The sequence below is a fragment of the Ctenopharyngodon idella genome, chromosome 12 (genome assembly GCF_019924925.1).
Source record: "Ctenopharyngodon idella isolate HZGC_01 chromosome 12, HZGC01, whole genome shotgun sequence".
Taxonomy (NCBI): domain Eukaryota; kingdom Metazoa; phylum Chordata; class Actinopteri; order Cypriniformes; family Xenocyprididae; genus Ctenopharyngodon; species Ctenopharyngodon idella.
The window spans coordinates 2,137,882-2,153,268 of NC_067231.1; the positions used below are offsets into that span (position 1 = coordinate 2,137,882).

Below are 15,387 nucleotides of genomic sequence, written 5' to 3' on the forward strand. Positions count from 1 at the left end.
CCCATTTAAACAGACTTTCCCGAGAACATGGATATTAACATGTGCGCAGGAATTATCACAGCAGCACGTTCTTTGTGTGTGTGTGTTTGGGAGAAACCGAGAGACAGAGATCTCACAATACCAGTGTCGTCCACTTGGTGACAGCATCACACAATACTGTCCGCAAAATTCAAGAAAGATCCAGTCATTACTAAACCGCAGAATATCACTCTGCATTTGCCCTTTTAAATAAATAATTCGCCCCACAATTAATCTACTCATTATCATGTCCTCTGGCCCCATATTAGTTTCTTTCTTGACAGAGAACAATGAAGCAGAGACTGATCTGTTCCAACAGTGTAAAAAAATCTAGAACCTATTTCAACTCAGTTGCTGCCTTGGCTGAACAAGTCTTTTAAACTTAAATTATATTAAACTGACTTTAAAAAATTGAGTTGAATCTTGTATAAAGTTGAAATTGTGGTAACATAACACTTTAGTATGGGGAACACATTCACTATTAACTACGACTTTAGCCTCAATAAACTCCTTATTTACTGCTTATTAATAATTAGTAAGGTAGTTGTTGTAGTGGTTAAGTTTAGGAATGGGGTAGGATTAAGGGTTGTAGAATTAAATTGTGCTTTATAAATACTTATAAACAGCCAATATGCAAGCTAATAAGCAACTAGTTAAAAGTGAGAATTGTTCCCCATACTAAAGTGTTACCAACATTGCTTATTTTTATGAGCTAAAGTAATGTAAAAACATACTGAAAGTGATGTCTGGAGGAGGGATTTGTTTTTAATGACCCTACGAGTTCGATTAAACTGCCAAAGTATGAGGAAAATATTTTATATGTTTTAAATATTGTAAATATGTGGGAAGAACAAAACACTAAGCTTGGTTAAAGTATTAAATTATTTGGCAACAAATGCAAACTACAGCAACAGGTTTTATTTTACAATATAAAAAAACTACATAAAAAACAAAAAGCTGACAGGAAAAAGCATGCTTTGACTACAACATAATCAGTTATTAATATTCAGTTGGTTCTCTCTTGTTTTTGCATTTCTTTGTATGACAGCCAAGCCAGAAATGATGTCGGCACAATTTGTCATGTTTCATTGCGTTATTATCACAGATAAAACAACTGACTCCAAGCACAACTACGCAATATGCTTACAAAATCTTTTTTAATAGATTATTAAAAGTTTGAAGATGGCCAGAATTTTTACCGTGTGATCAAGCTGTCAACTCCTCAACATTCTTTGGATTTATTATATATTGCATTTTAGTCATTAAATATTATTTCAGGGCAGTTTGTGAGATATAGCAATTAAAATCAATGCTTCAATACACAGTAGCATATGATGCTTAGATGTTCATCCAAATCAACTTGTTTTTTACTAACTACAAGAGGAAGTGATAAAACTTGTGTCCTGTTGTCTATTAGCAGCTGCTATATTTTACTATTACATTTGGTCTGCATTCAATCCAATGTACTTCTGGCCTCATCATATTATTTTCTATTATCCGTAAAAAAACAAAATGAGATGTTAGACAGAATGTCCAAGCTGTTTTTTTTTTGAACAACAAAAGCATGGATATTTATACTGCAAAGCTCAAAAAGCATTACAAAAGCATCATAAAATGAAGACTTGTGCACTATATTCTTTCAAAGCTAGCTTTTTGTGAGGAACAGACTGAAATTTAGGCTGTTATTGACTGAAAATTTTGACGGGTTAAGCCGCGTTCAAAGCCACTGTAAATTACTGTATAAACCTGTAATAAATATTAAAATAAATATTTTTATGGACTAACCATATAAAAGTTTACAGTCAATTTAGAATCTACATCTGAAATGTGTTTGTCAAGTGTTTTAATGCATTATACTTTCTAAAGAAGTGTTCAATGAATAGATCAGTATTATAACTGTGGTTAAAATTTTTCATGAGATCATACAACGCATTGTAAGGTGCATTACAAGGCATAATTAATGAATTAAAAATACTTTAAATATACTTATATGATACATTAAATATACTTATATGATGCATTATATATAAAGGATAATATATAAAGTGTTACCATATTTTCCACTCACTGTAATTCAATTTCAAAACTTCAGTTCAGTTGCTGCCTTTTTAAAGTATAATTGAATTGGCTGTAAGTCTTTCTTGCCTAGTTGAACTTAAAAAATGAAGTTGAAATTATTTTGATAAGTTAAAGTAATAGAAAAACATGTTGTCATGACATATTGATCACATCGTTTTTACAGTGTTGTTAGTTCATGTTAACTAATACAAATGTTTACAAAAGAAACCTTATTGCAAAAGTGTTACCAAAATCTTTGTATAGTCAACTTTTATTATGCTTTTCCTTCTGGTTGTATGGAAAACAGAAGCTGTGACATTCTGCTAAAATGTTGTGCTTTATGAAAGAAAATAATACGTGTTGAAAAGGTTTGGTGAACTATCCTTTAAACTGTGTTTATGGCTTACCTGGCACTTTCAAATGTAGCTGATGGAGTTTTTCCAATTGCTCCAAAGCCCACGCCAACAGCCAAACCCTCTGAAAAACAGAAAACAAACACCTGGTCACACGTTACAGTCTTTCAAACACCAGGTTAAGGTTGTTAAGAAGTGCACTAATGATCAGGATAGAATTCAAACAGGAGATGAAAATATGCATTCCATTTATAGTCATCAAATGTCCTTTGAAGGCAGTGTGTGAGATATTAGTAATGCAAACCACTGCTTTCAATCTAGTCAGAGCAGAGGATGCTTTTTAGCTGCCAAATTTTCATCCAAAGCAATTAGTCTTTTGCTAACTGCAAGAAGCAGCAATAAAACAGAACTGTGTCCTCAGTAAATGTCTAGTTCTTGGGTCACAGTGGCTTAGAAATGCGTCTGCAGCCCATACTGAAGGTACTCCCTGTTTTTTAAAAGAGAAAATAGCCATTAAAGGGATAGTTCAGCCAAAACATAAGAATTCTGGCATCATTTAATCACATCTTCATTCTGTATGAAACAGAAAAGCAGAAATTTTGCAGAGTGTTTCAACTGCTTTTGTTCCATATAATCAAAGCCATTGTAAAATACAAATACATTTACATATGAAGAGTTCAGATGCAAAAGCCTCTAAGTGCCGTCTGAAATGTTCTTCTAAAATGAACATTTTTATCAAGCTTGTATGTTTATGTTAAGTTATTTAACTTTAATGGCAATGAAAGGGACCTATTAAAGTGAAATTACTGAACCTAAACATACAAGCTTGATAAAAATGAACATTTCAGATGGCACTTAGAGGCTTTTGCATCTGAACTCTTCATATGTACGTATGTGCTAAATAAAAATACCCTGCAATTGTACTTTTGTTATACTAAACTGGTATACTTAAAGTCTGCTAAATTAGAGCAACTAATTCTGTACTTAGTAGTGCTGAGGTCCAACTAAACATACTGAAGTATATTTGATTGTGCTAAAGTGGAACTATTGCAAGTATACTTTAGGTACACTTTAAATATCTTGCATTTAAAAGACTGATATTATACAAAGATCATGCAATCCTTATTATTAGTGATATCAAAACACTTTTTAGGGATAATATTAAGAAATGTGCATTGTGCAATAAATAAATACTCCAAATAAAGTTTAATTATAATTTTATATCAGTAAGTCTTCAGTGATATGTCAATAAATAAGTGGATTTGAAGTATACTTAGTATGAAATAAATGTATTTTAAATACACTGAACAAAATTATAAACGCAACATTTTTGTTTTTGCCCCCATTTTTCATGAGCTGAACTCAAAGATCTAAGACTATTTCTAAAAGGCCTATTTCTCTCAAATATTGTTCACAAATCTGTCTAAATCTGTGTTAGTGAGCACTTCTCCATTGCCGAGATAATCCATCCACCTCACAGGTGTGGCATATCAAGATGCTGATTAGACAGCATGATTATTGCACAGGTGTGCCTTAGGCTGGCCACAATAAAAGGCCACTCTAAAATGTGCAGTTTTACTGTACTGGGGGTGTCCAGTCAGTATCTGGTGTGACCACCATTTGCCTCCTGCAGTGCAACACATCTCCTTCGCATAGAGTTGATCAGGTTGTTGATTGTGGCCTGTGGATTGTTGGTCCACTCCTCTTCAATGGCTGTGCGAAGTTGCTGGATATTGGCAGGAACTGGAACACGCTGTCGTATACGCCGATCCAGAGCATCCCAAACATGCTCAATGGGTGACATGTCCGGTGAGTATGCTGGCCATGCAAGAACTGGGATGTTTTCAGCTTCCAGGAATTGTGTACAGATCCTTGCAACGTGGGGCCATGCATTATCATGCTGTAACATGAGGTGATGGTCGTGGATGAATGGCACAACAATGGGCCTCAGGATCTCCGCACGGTATCTCTGTGCATTCAAAATGCCATCAATAAAATGCACCTGTGTTCATTGTCCATAACGTAAGCCTGCCCATACCATAACCCCACCGCCACCATGGGCCACTCGATCCACAACGTTGACATCAGCAAACCGCTCACCCACACGATGCCATACACGCTGTCTGCCATCTGCCCTGTACAGTGAAAACCGGGATTCATCCCTGAAGAGAACACCTCTCCAAAGTGCTAGACGCCATTGAATGTGGGCATTTGCCCACTGAAGTCGGTTACGACGACGAACTGCAGTCAGGTCGAGACCCCGATGAGGATGATGAGCATGCAGATGAGCTTCCCTGAGACGGTTTCTGACAGTTTGTGCAGAAGTTCTTTGGTTATGCAAACCGATTGTTGCAGCAGCTGTCCGGGTGGCTGCTCTCAGACGATCTTGGAGGTGAAGATGTTGGATGTGAAGGTCCTGGGCTGGTGTGGTTACACGTGGTCTACGGTTGTGGGGCCGATTGGATGTACTGCCAAATTCTCTGAAACGCCTTTGGAGATGGCTTATGGTAGAGAAATGATCATTCAATTCACGGGCAACAGCTCTGGTGGACATTCCTGCAGTCAGCATGCCAACTGCACGCTCCCTCAAAACTTGCGACATCTGTGGCATTGTGCTGTGTGATAAAACTGCTAATTTTAGAGTGGCCTTTTATTGTGGCCAGCCTAAGGCACACCTGTGCAATAATCATGCTGTCTAATCAGCATCTTGATATGCCACACCTGTGAGGTGGATGAGTTATCTCGGCAATGGAGAAGTACTCACTAACACAGATTTAGACAGATTTGTGAACAATATTTGAGAGAAATAGGCCTTTTGTGTACATAGAAAAAGTCTTAGATCTTTGAGTTCAGCTCATGAAAAATGGGGGCAAAAACAAAAGTGTTGCGATTATAATTTTGTTCAGTGTAGATTTTGGTATAGGTTTTTTCATCTTTGTTAACACTGATAAAAATACAATTGTTAGTTGGTGTTAGCTCAGATCTGTTTTACTGGTGACCCTAATAATAAATGCATAATGTCAGTTCATTTTCAATTTCCAAACGTGTTTCCTGTTTACTCTCAATTCTCAATTTCCTGTTATCTGCAAGGCTCTCTTTTTCATCTGTGTAGCCAGTAGCGGATTTGTCTTGATCTCATGGGGTTTGTACTGGTATTTGAGTTTAGATTTCAAACATCTTATATAGCATTGAGACAGATGCGCTTTTTCAGTCCAGAGGCACCTTAGCCATCTGATAAGCTGACATCCAATCAAAGCCCCCATTCTGAAGTCCAATTCAATTTCACATCATCCACTGGTGCTCCTGACTCCCTCACACTCCTGCAGTGACACAAACCTCCACACAGATCAGTGTGTGTGTGTGCTGTGTGTTTATGTAAATATGTTCATTCAAAGCCATCACTCAGATTAATCAGGTCAATCTTATCTTTAGCCAGGAAAACTCATTCTAGGCTAAGAGGAAATGAAGGATATGTAAATGCATTTGATATCAAATCAACATGGCATTAAATCAGATAAATATCTGAAGCAAAACACTTCTGCTGCGGTTAAAGTGACAGTTCAAAGTTGTCTTTCAAAACCTAAATGCACATCAGCAAAGCATCTAAAAGGTGCACCTGCAATTGATGCAATATTTGGATCATCTCTAAGGCAACCAGTTGGTTAAAAAACATTACTATTTTTGTTTTGTGTATACAGTCAAAATTAATAAGAGACAGTAAAGACATTTACAATGTAACAAAACATTTCGATTTCAAATTTCATTTGGAACTTTCTATTCATCAAAGAATCCTAGAATGTATCAGTTCATATTTTGTTTCTTGAGCAGCAGATCAGCATATTAGAATGATTTCTGAAGGATCATGTGACACTGGCTATGTTTACATGCATACCTTTTGTTTCAGTCTGAATGAATTCATGAATCTGATGGTAGTGTTTACATGAATTCTACATCAAGTGATCAGGTCAATGTGTGCGTTTATATTTCACAAGCTTCAAATTGGAATTGAGTTTTTGTCATGCACACTGCACAAATACACAGTTTCCTGCTGTTTGCACACACCGTTCTCCTACATTGCTTCTTTTCCTTGTTCTAAAGAGCAGACTTGCTATTAATCTATTTCGGGTCCTGATTAGGAGAGAGCGAGCACATGAACTGTTGTGCCGTGCTGCTTATATTTATCAATCAGAAAAAAACACCCTTTTCCCATGCCCAAAAGTGTCTGTGGATAAGTGTATGAAGTGAGGACTGATGGGACGTAGTTCTGCTCCACTTCACAGACGATGAGTGGTAGGAGAATTTTAAAATAACACGACTTATGTTAACACTTTGCTGACGTGAATTAGCATGCTACTAGCATATTTTAGCATGTTGCTAACATGCATTAGCATGTTTAGCACATTGCTAACATGAATTAACATGTTGCTAACATGTTTTAACACATTGCTATTTTGAATTATCATGTTGTTAGCATGATTTAACATGTTGCTAACATGAATTAACATGTTTTAGCACATTGCTAGCATTAATTGGCATTTTGGCCAGCATGTTTTACCACATTGCTATCATTATTTGCACTTTGTTAGCATTTTTAACACATTGCTAATATGAGTTAACATTTTTTGCACATTGTTAACATGAATTAGCACATTACTAGCATTATTTGTCATTTTGCCAGCATGTTTTACCACTATCACTATTTGCACTTTGCTAGCATGAATTAGCATGTTGCTAGCATTTTTAACATGTTGCTAACATGAATTAACTTTAACACATTGTTAACATGAATTAGCATGTTGCTAGCATGTTTTACAACACTGCTAACATGAATTAGCATGTTTTACCACATTGCTAACCTGATTCAATGATTTGCTAACATGAATTAATATGCTGTTAACATAAATTACCATGTTTTAACACATTGTTAACATGAATTAACATGTTGTAACACATTGCTAACAGTACTTAACACTTTGCTAACATGAATTAGCATGTTACTAACATGTTTTAACATACTGCTAACATGAATTAACATGTTTTAACACTGCTAACATTAATTAACATGTTGCTAGCATGTTTTAACACTTTGTTAGCATGAATTAGCATGTTGCTAGCATGTTTTAACACGCTGTTAGCATGAATTAGCATGTTGCTAGCATGTTTTAGTATGTCGTCCTAGGATACTCATTAAAGCTTTGCTAGAGATAGACAGCTTAAATACTCTATAAGGCTTACAGTACAAAAGTTTGGTGGTTGTAGCTTGAAAGCTCTAGGAGGATATACAGTCCAAATTTTGGCTCAGAAGAAGAATAATAGAGGTAGATTTTTTTATGCTTTTATTTTTAGTCAACAGCATTAAGCTTCTTAAAATTTTCCCCTTTTCTGTTTCACATACACAATAACAGAATATGGGTTAGTTCAACTTAATACACTTTACTATATTAATTCCTCAGATTTCCCCAACAAACATCAGAAAACATTAAAAAAATAAAAATAAAAATAAAAGTAGGCCGACTTTTATGATCCAACTCACTTGCTTTAGACTGTCCTCTGCTTTTTTTACTCATCCCACATGAGATCTGATGAGAGATAACGCTCCTGGTAGTCTGATGGGGCGTTCACGCCAGACGCGACTTGTGCGAATAAACCACGCTATTCGCGCGTAGTTGGATGCTTGAACATTTTGAGTTTACTCGCTTCATTCGCGTGTGAAATTCACTTCACAACAGACGTGAATTCTGCCAGGTGGCTCCAGTCTTGTTGCGAAATGGCTGACATGGATTTTGTTGAGAGAGTAGCTGCGCTTTATGTGCTATGGAAGGCTGAAATACGGCGAAAAAGCTCAATTTGCCGGCTTTAGCTAGCTTGTAGTGTCTATATATATATATATATATATATATATATATATATATATATATATATATATATATATATATATAGCTCAAATTGAGTAAAGAGCGTTTTTTACAACTTACCAGATTGTCTGACCTCCTCACTCACTTTCTTCCAAGCAAGATCCTTTTTATTCCTGTTTCTATAAAAGTACGAAGATGTATCGTACAGCTCCGGGTATCCACATACAGCGACGATGATTTTGTCCTCCATTGTTGTTTCGGATTTCTGCCTCCACTCGCTACGTCGTAATCACGTTACTACTAGAGCAAGCTCCTGATTGGTTCATGCGGCTCAAATATTCGGCAAAGTTCAGATTTGCCCAAAACGCTCAATTCGAGCCACCTCATTCGCGCGAATCGCGCCGCAGGATGTCTATCACGTCTTTGCATTGACTTAACATGTAAATCACTCACGCTTAACGCCTCATTCGCGTCTGGTGTGAACGCACTATGATAGTTTTAATTCTGCATTTGGACCAGTTTTAATGACAATTGTCATTAGGACCCACTGCAGTGCTGATGTCGAGAAGTAGCACAGTAAGATTCTGGTTTAAAACACACTTCAGGCGAAAACTGCAGGTGAACACACATCTACACATGCATGTTAACCACAGCAACACAGCTGCTTTGAAATGTGAAATGCCTGTGAGACTAAACGCTCTCTCTCAAGCTGAGACGTATTGTGGCACGGCACATGCGGTGTAATCACATCGAGAGATTCATTACAAGTGTCCCCTCAAGCTGCTCCAGTGCTGAGATCTACACTCCACCTCCATCCATAAAACATGATCCTCCTGCTCTCACCCTGCAGCACACCGCTCTTCACTAAAGAGAAATGAAGACATCTTATCTCTCTACATCCAAATAACACCACCTACAAGAGCAGCATAATGCTAGCGTGCTTGACTTACAAATAAATAATTACACTTTGTTTTACATGTTCAGCTTTCTTTAGTGTGTAATGTTGCTGTTTGAGCATGAAAGAGCTCTGCAAAGTTACAAAGTCCCAACAGCGGGAGTTCTTCTCTATATCAGTGTCACTGTTTCTGAACTCCCTGAAACACGTCCACTGTAGTCTTGAGGAACAAACACGTCACAATATTCCTCATTTAAATAATTCATACGCAGAATAAAGGGGCGGGGCCTGGTTGAGTTAGTTAGTAGTGTGTTGAAACTGGTGGTGATGGTAAGGGGCGGGACATTTCCCAAACACGCTCAAAGCGCTTGACCAATCACAACACACTGCTCCAGCTGACCAATCAGAGCACATTGTGCTTTCCAGAAGGAGGGGCTTCACAGAGACAGGAATTAAAACGGGTGAGTTTCCCATACAACGTCATAACTCACTGATAACTACCATAGTACAATACATAATTGAAGAAATCAACTAGCTAGTCACGACTGTTTCCCGAAACTGTATTATTGCAAATTTGTCGCTCAATCATGTTGGTGAATGTCGTCACGCAGGTGGAGGAGTAATAACTTCTTTAAATTAATCAATTTGAGAGCGAATTAATGCTAGATTTTTTTGCTATAAATTATGGACTGGGCATCTGAGGACTAATTCTAATTTTTCTCAGTTATTTTGCTTTATTTCCAGGTTAAATCATAGGCTCGTTCTTACGTACTAGAGCATGAACGCACATGCGCACTCTTCAAAATGGCGGTTTAAATCTCTTGACAAACTAAAAGATGTAAATGACATTTGTATATATTTGCAATAAAAGATATAGATTGTACTGAATGTCAGCTTGCTTATTTTGCTCAAGACAAGGATTTATTAAAAGGATATTTCACCCAAAAATGAAAATTATCCCATGATTTACTCACCCTCAAGCCATCAAAGTTGTATATGACTATCTTCTTTCAGAAAAACACAATCAGAGATATATTATAAAATATTGTGGCTCGGTGCTCACGATTTTAAAGCCAAAAAAAGTGCATCCATCCATCATAAAAGATAGGGGTTAATAAATGAAGTGAAGTGATGGGTTTTTGTAAGAAAAATATCCATATTTAAAACCTTATTGCCAAATATGGGTGTTCTTTGAACATTCAAGCACGAAAACCTATTCTAGTAGAGCCCAAAAACAAACTAAAGACTCTGATAAGGACATAATATGGCCTCTTTAAGAGGCAAGATGAATGGCTCTAATTTGAAATATGTAATGGTGATTTCAATGAGTACTGCAGTGTATTCAGCAAAATCTGAGGCCAGATGTATGCCTGCAATATTTGTGCTTAAAAAATTCCAATGGCATATCTCATTCCAGAGATCTTGTCCTGCTCTCTGAGATTTGTCAGTCAAAGTGATTCAACACAGTCTTGATGTTTAATTGATTTTAATAAGTGAGTCATGCACATCATTAATGGACAAATTGTGCTTCATGTCTTTGCCTCAGGGACTCTGCGCTCCCATCACAATAAATTAACCAAAAGAAATCTACATTGTCACATAAAAGCAAAGACACACTTTTATCTTCCTCTGCAGTGCACAGATTTGTTAAAAGACATTTTTTACCAATTCAGGGTGTGATTTTACACCATGGTTACCTTTGATGCTTACTCATAACCCTGTAATAATCATTATATGTCATAATGTTTGTTTTTATGACAGTATAAATTCAGCATGGGTGATGAAAGTGATGATCCACATCTTTTACATTATCTTTCATCGCATTGAACAGATATGTAACTCAAAATACTCAATACTTTTTATATTCCTGTTTTATGATTTAAATGGTAATTTATGCAGAGAGCTAAATGTTTCATCTTAAAGGCAGTTGTTATAGTAGTAATAAAATCTTTTTAGGGGGGTGCAATTCATTTCAATTTTGGCTTCCAACGATTTTGAAAATATGACAATCGAGATAAACCAGCAGTGCTCTTTCACTCCTCAAAAGCCCAAACTTGATGTGCAAATCCATAAAATCAAGTAACATGACTTTTGTAAAACAGGATGTGCATGATATTAAAAAGAGTTATTAAAAGCATGAAAGAGAACTTGAGCGGTTCCTTTCTGTGCGCGCGCTCCGAGACAGAGTGGAAAAACAGTCAAATACACAAAAATATGTCAAAATGCCGGGCTTGTCAAGTACTCACGTGAACCCAGTCGGTTATGTGTTAAGTGAACATAAACATTTGAGAGCAAATGTATTGTGTAACTGTATTGGATCCGTGGATTAGTCTTAAAGTGACAGCAGCTTAATAAACCTGCTGCTGTCAGTCATTAATGTTAATCAAACAACAAAAGACAAAGAAAAATCACTCACTGCTCTTGACTGAGCCACTTCTGTAGCTTTAATAAGAATCAAAGCAAGTTTAATTCTTACAGTGAAGAATATGCTGTGTTTTATTTTACATTTGATTATTTGGTAACACTTTATTTTAGGGTCTTTTAACTAGTTGCTTATTAACATGCATATTACTAGAATATTGGCTATTTATTAGTACTTATTAAGCACATATTAATGCCTTATTCTGCATGACCTTATTCTACATTCTTAATCCTACCCAATACCTAAACTTAACAACTACCTTACTAACTATTAATAAGCAGTAAATTAGGAGTTTATTGAGGGGAAAAGTCGTAGTTAATAGTTTATATGTGTTCCCTATACTAAAGTGTTACCGATTATTCAATTTCTGTAGTAGGCTGTTAGCTGAATACTTGAATGAAAAAAACTATCTATTCTGTATCTTTTTTGTTTATTTTATTTGTCCTATTGTTTGTACTTTGCTTTTTTGTTTTTATTGCATAACTGACTGTTTACTTATTTCCAATAATTTTTTGAGGACTTTTTTTACTTGCATTAGTTAAGGCCCTTTCACACTGAACGCAAAATTTCAGCGCAAATGTTCTGTGTGTCAATTTTTTTCTCTAGTCGCTCCGCGATGAAACAGGCCGTCCAATTAGATTTGAGCTTTAGATCATGTGCCACGTCAGTTTTGAAAACTAGGAGGAGAGAAGAGAGTGGATGCTGAGTTCTTGTTTTCATTGGTATCTGAGAACAGATTTATTCTCACATTCTTTATACAGAATATCATTTCTATTCATTTTCCACTGAATTAATCACTGTCCACTTTCTTCCATGTGTGCAGATGTTATTATGAGAGTGCGTTCTAGATCTGTCAATCATGTAATCACATATCCTGCTCTTCCATATATAAAAACTGAGAGAAACATTTTTTTCTACAGATGAAATATGAAGGCAAATAGACAGATGATTATGACGATACTAGGCCTTAAGCCTAGTATTCTGCTGTGGTGTCGAAACTGGTTTCTAGAATTGTGAAGTTTAGCAGGTATCTAAAATGATTTAGATGTCACAGCAACCTTATTTCCAGCAAATATACTTGATATATAGTAGTCAACATTTGAAGTGGATCAAAACCTTTTATCAAAGTTGTCCAAAAACCTTCTTCTTAGGACAACTTTGTTCTTAGGACAACTTTGATGAACTTTTTTGATCCACTTCAAATGTTGACTACTGTATATCACTATTGTAAAATGAACTACTCATATAAGGTTTTGTTCATATGGCCCACTCATAATTGTATTAAATAATCATGATCATATTGACCAAAATAATCATGATTATGATTTTTGCCATAATCGTGTAATGGTTTAACTTAAAAAAGTAAGTTACCTGGTTGCCTTAAAATTGAGTTCATTGAAATTAAAAATTTGAGTTAATACAATGAAGGCGATTGGTTTAATCAACAGAAACTCTAAATATTATGTTATCCGAACCACATTAATTACTGAAGTTGATTTGACAAAAGAAAAACTACAGTAACAATGTTGTCAAATGCTACTGCCACATGTCTGCAGAATATATGACACTAATGTCTAGCTATCATTAGACAAAAACAAGATTCAATCGATGGACAAGATCAATGAGGAATTAAAAAGTCTCTTTCACATTGAACACAATAACAAAGTGTCTGGTAATCAAGTACACACAGTCTGTCAGAGGACAGAGCTTTTAAAGATTTCAAGTGTGCATATTTGTGTTTAATTGAGTTCTGGGATGCATAGTCATACTAGTGGCTTCATGCATGCATACTAGGAGATTAGAGAGCACTCTTGATTATACACAAGAGACATGACTGACAATAACTGACCAATTCATGACCATTTCACCTGTGTTCATCTCTGACAGCAAACCAGTGGGGAAAAGAGAAGAGGTCCGGTGCAATTTCGCCCATAGCCAAAAGAGCAAATATAATTTTCTTTTCCTCAGTGTAATCTATATATTGAATCAGGGATGGTTCACTTTCAAAAGACCATCTGTTTGCTTTCAGATTAGTCGTGATATCTTTGCAGAAAGGTATTTTATGTTTTACTCAATGTGTTGAACATTCTCAAAAGGCACAGATCTAACAAAACCTCCAGCTAAATGTAATGATGCTGACCATATTTCACAAGGTTATTCAATGTGTTTAGTTGCACTTAACTTAATGAACTGCAGGCACATATGAAAATCAGACCAGTGTTTTCCCAAAGGACGCAGAAACACACACACACACACACACACACACACACACAGACTTAATACCACTGATCTTCATGCTTAAACTAATAATGTCTACATGTAGAAATGAATGCCAATGGATTCTTTATGCATGTTTTTAGACTACGTCATTCCCACACGCTCTCTTTGAACCTCTCAACATGCTGTGCGTACACGACAAATGCAAGCCTTGTGTTAATGAATCACACGTGTGTTATTTTTTAGACTACCTATGGCTATGGCTTCAAAACTGACAGTAAGGACATTTATAATCTTAAAAAAAAAAAAGACTTCTATTTCAAATATATGCTGTTCTTTTGAACTTTTTATTCATCAAAGAATTCTGAAAATCACGGTTTCCACAGAAATCTGAAGCAGCACAGCTGTTTTCAACACTGATAATAATCATAAATGTTTCTTGAGCAGCAAATCATCATATTAGAATGATTTCTGAAGGATCATGTGACACTGAAAACTGGAGTAATGATGCTGAAAATTCAGCTTTGAACACAGGAATAAATTACACTTTACTATAAGACAGATATTTTAACTTGTAATAATATTTCACAATATTACTGTTTATTTTGATCAAATAAACGCAGCCTTGGAGAGCAGAAAAGATTTCTTTTAAACATCTTGCTGACCCATATCACACCAAACCCTTGAGTCTGGAGTGACGTTGATGGAGCGCAGCAGATATAGAGCGGAGAGCATTTTGGGAGATGAAATTTATGCATGCATGCATTCAACCTGGGATCTGAATCTTGTTGTAACTGTAGGTCAGGACGAAGCATGTGATTGCTGCATTAGCTCGCTTACAGATGTCAAATGAAGAAGAGTTAACACAAGTGGATGCAAAAGTGAGAAGAACGGCTTTAAAGCTGAAACACACTCCAGTAGTGACGCACAGAAACGGTTCATAAGAGTGTCCAAGAATTAAAAAAAAATAAAATAAGGTTCAAATAAGGTGCAAGGTTCATGTATTTATGTTTCTTTTTCAAGAAAATGTCATCATGTGTAATAAGTAAAAAAAAAAAAAAAAAAAAAAACTAAAAAAACAAGTCTATCTTCGATTACAACAGCCATTTTCTAAAAGAACAGGAATGACCCATTTAAGCAAACTATTTATATCTTTCCATTGTGTTTAACTTTGTTTAACAGTGAAGATACTGTAAGTGACTTCATTATCAAATTAATTGTGATCCTACTTGATAAAGTCGGCATGAAATGGAACTTGCAATAGTATTTTCTTCGCTATTGTGATGTATATATCCGAGTGAAACAGCTTCTGGAACAAGAACAAATGTGGGGTGGGGCTTGAATTTGTCTGTGGGGAATTGATTGGATGGTTGTGGTTTGCTATTGGTGGATCTCATGTGAGTGACAGGTTGCCCCGCCCTCATCATCAGAGAAGAGGGAGGAAAAATTATTTTTATTCAAAATTACAAGGCACATAAATTTAAAAAAAATACGTGCACAGATACATCTTTTATAATAAATACTGCAATATTTTATAAAAAATAAGAAAGGTAGATTTTGATTTCATAC

At 35.8% G+C, this 15,387-nt stretch overlaps 1 protein-coding gene across 4 annotated transcripts in view; it reads right to left on the reverse strand.

The window, feature by feature from the left end:
• The window catches only part of LOC127523498 (zinc transporter ZIP11-like), a 136,215-nt gene that overhangs the window by 19,907 nt on the left and 100,921 nt on the right, over nt 1-15,387 (reverse strand). For all 4 annotated transcript variants that reach the window (XM_051914252.1, XM_051914253.1, XM_051914254.1 and 1 more), the window contains exon 7: nt 2,484-2,553. In XM_051914252.1, the coding sequence (XP_051770212.1) occupies nt 2,484-2,553 (70 nt within the window). The remainder of the gene's footprint in view (nt 1-2,483; nt 2,554-15,387) is intronic.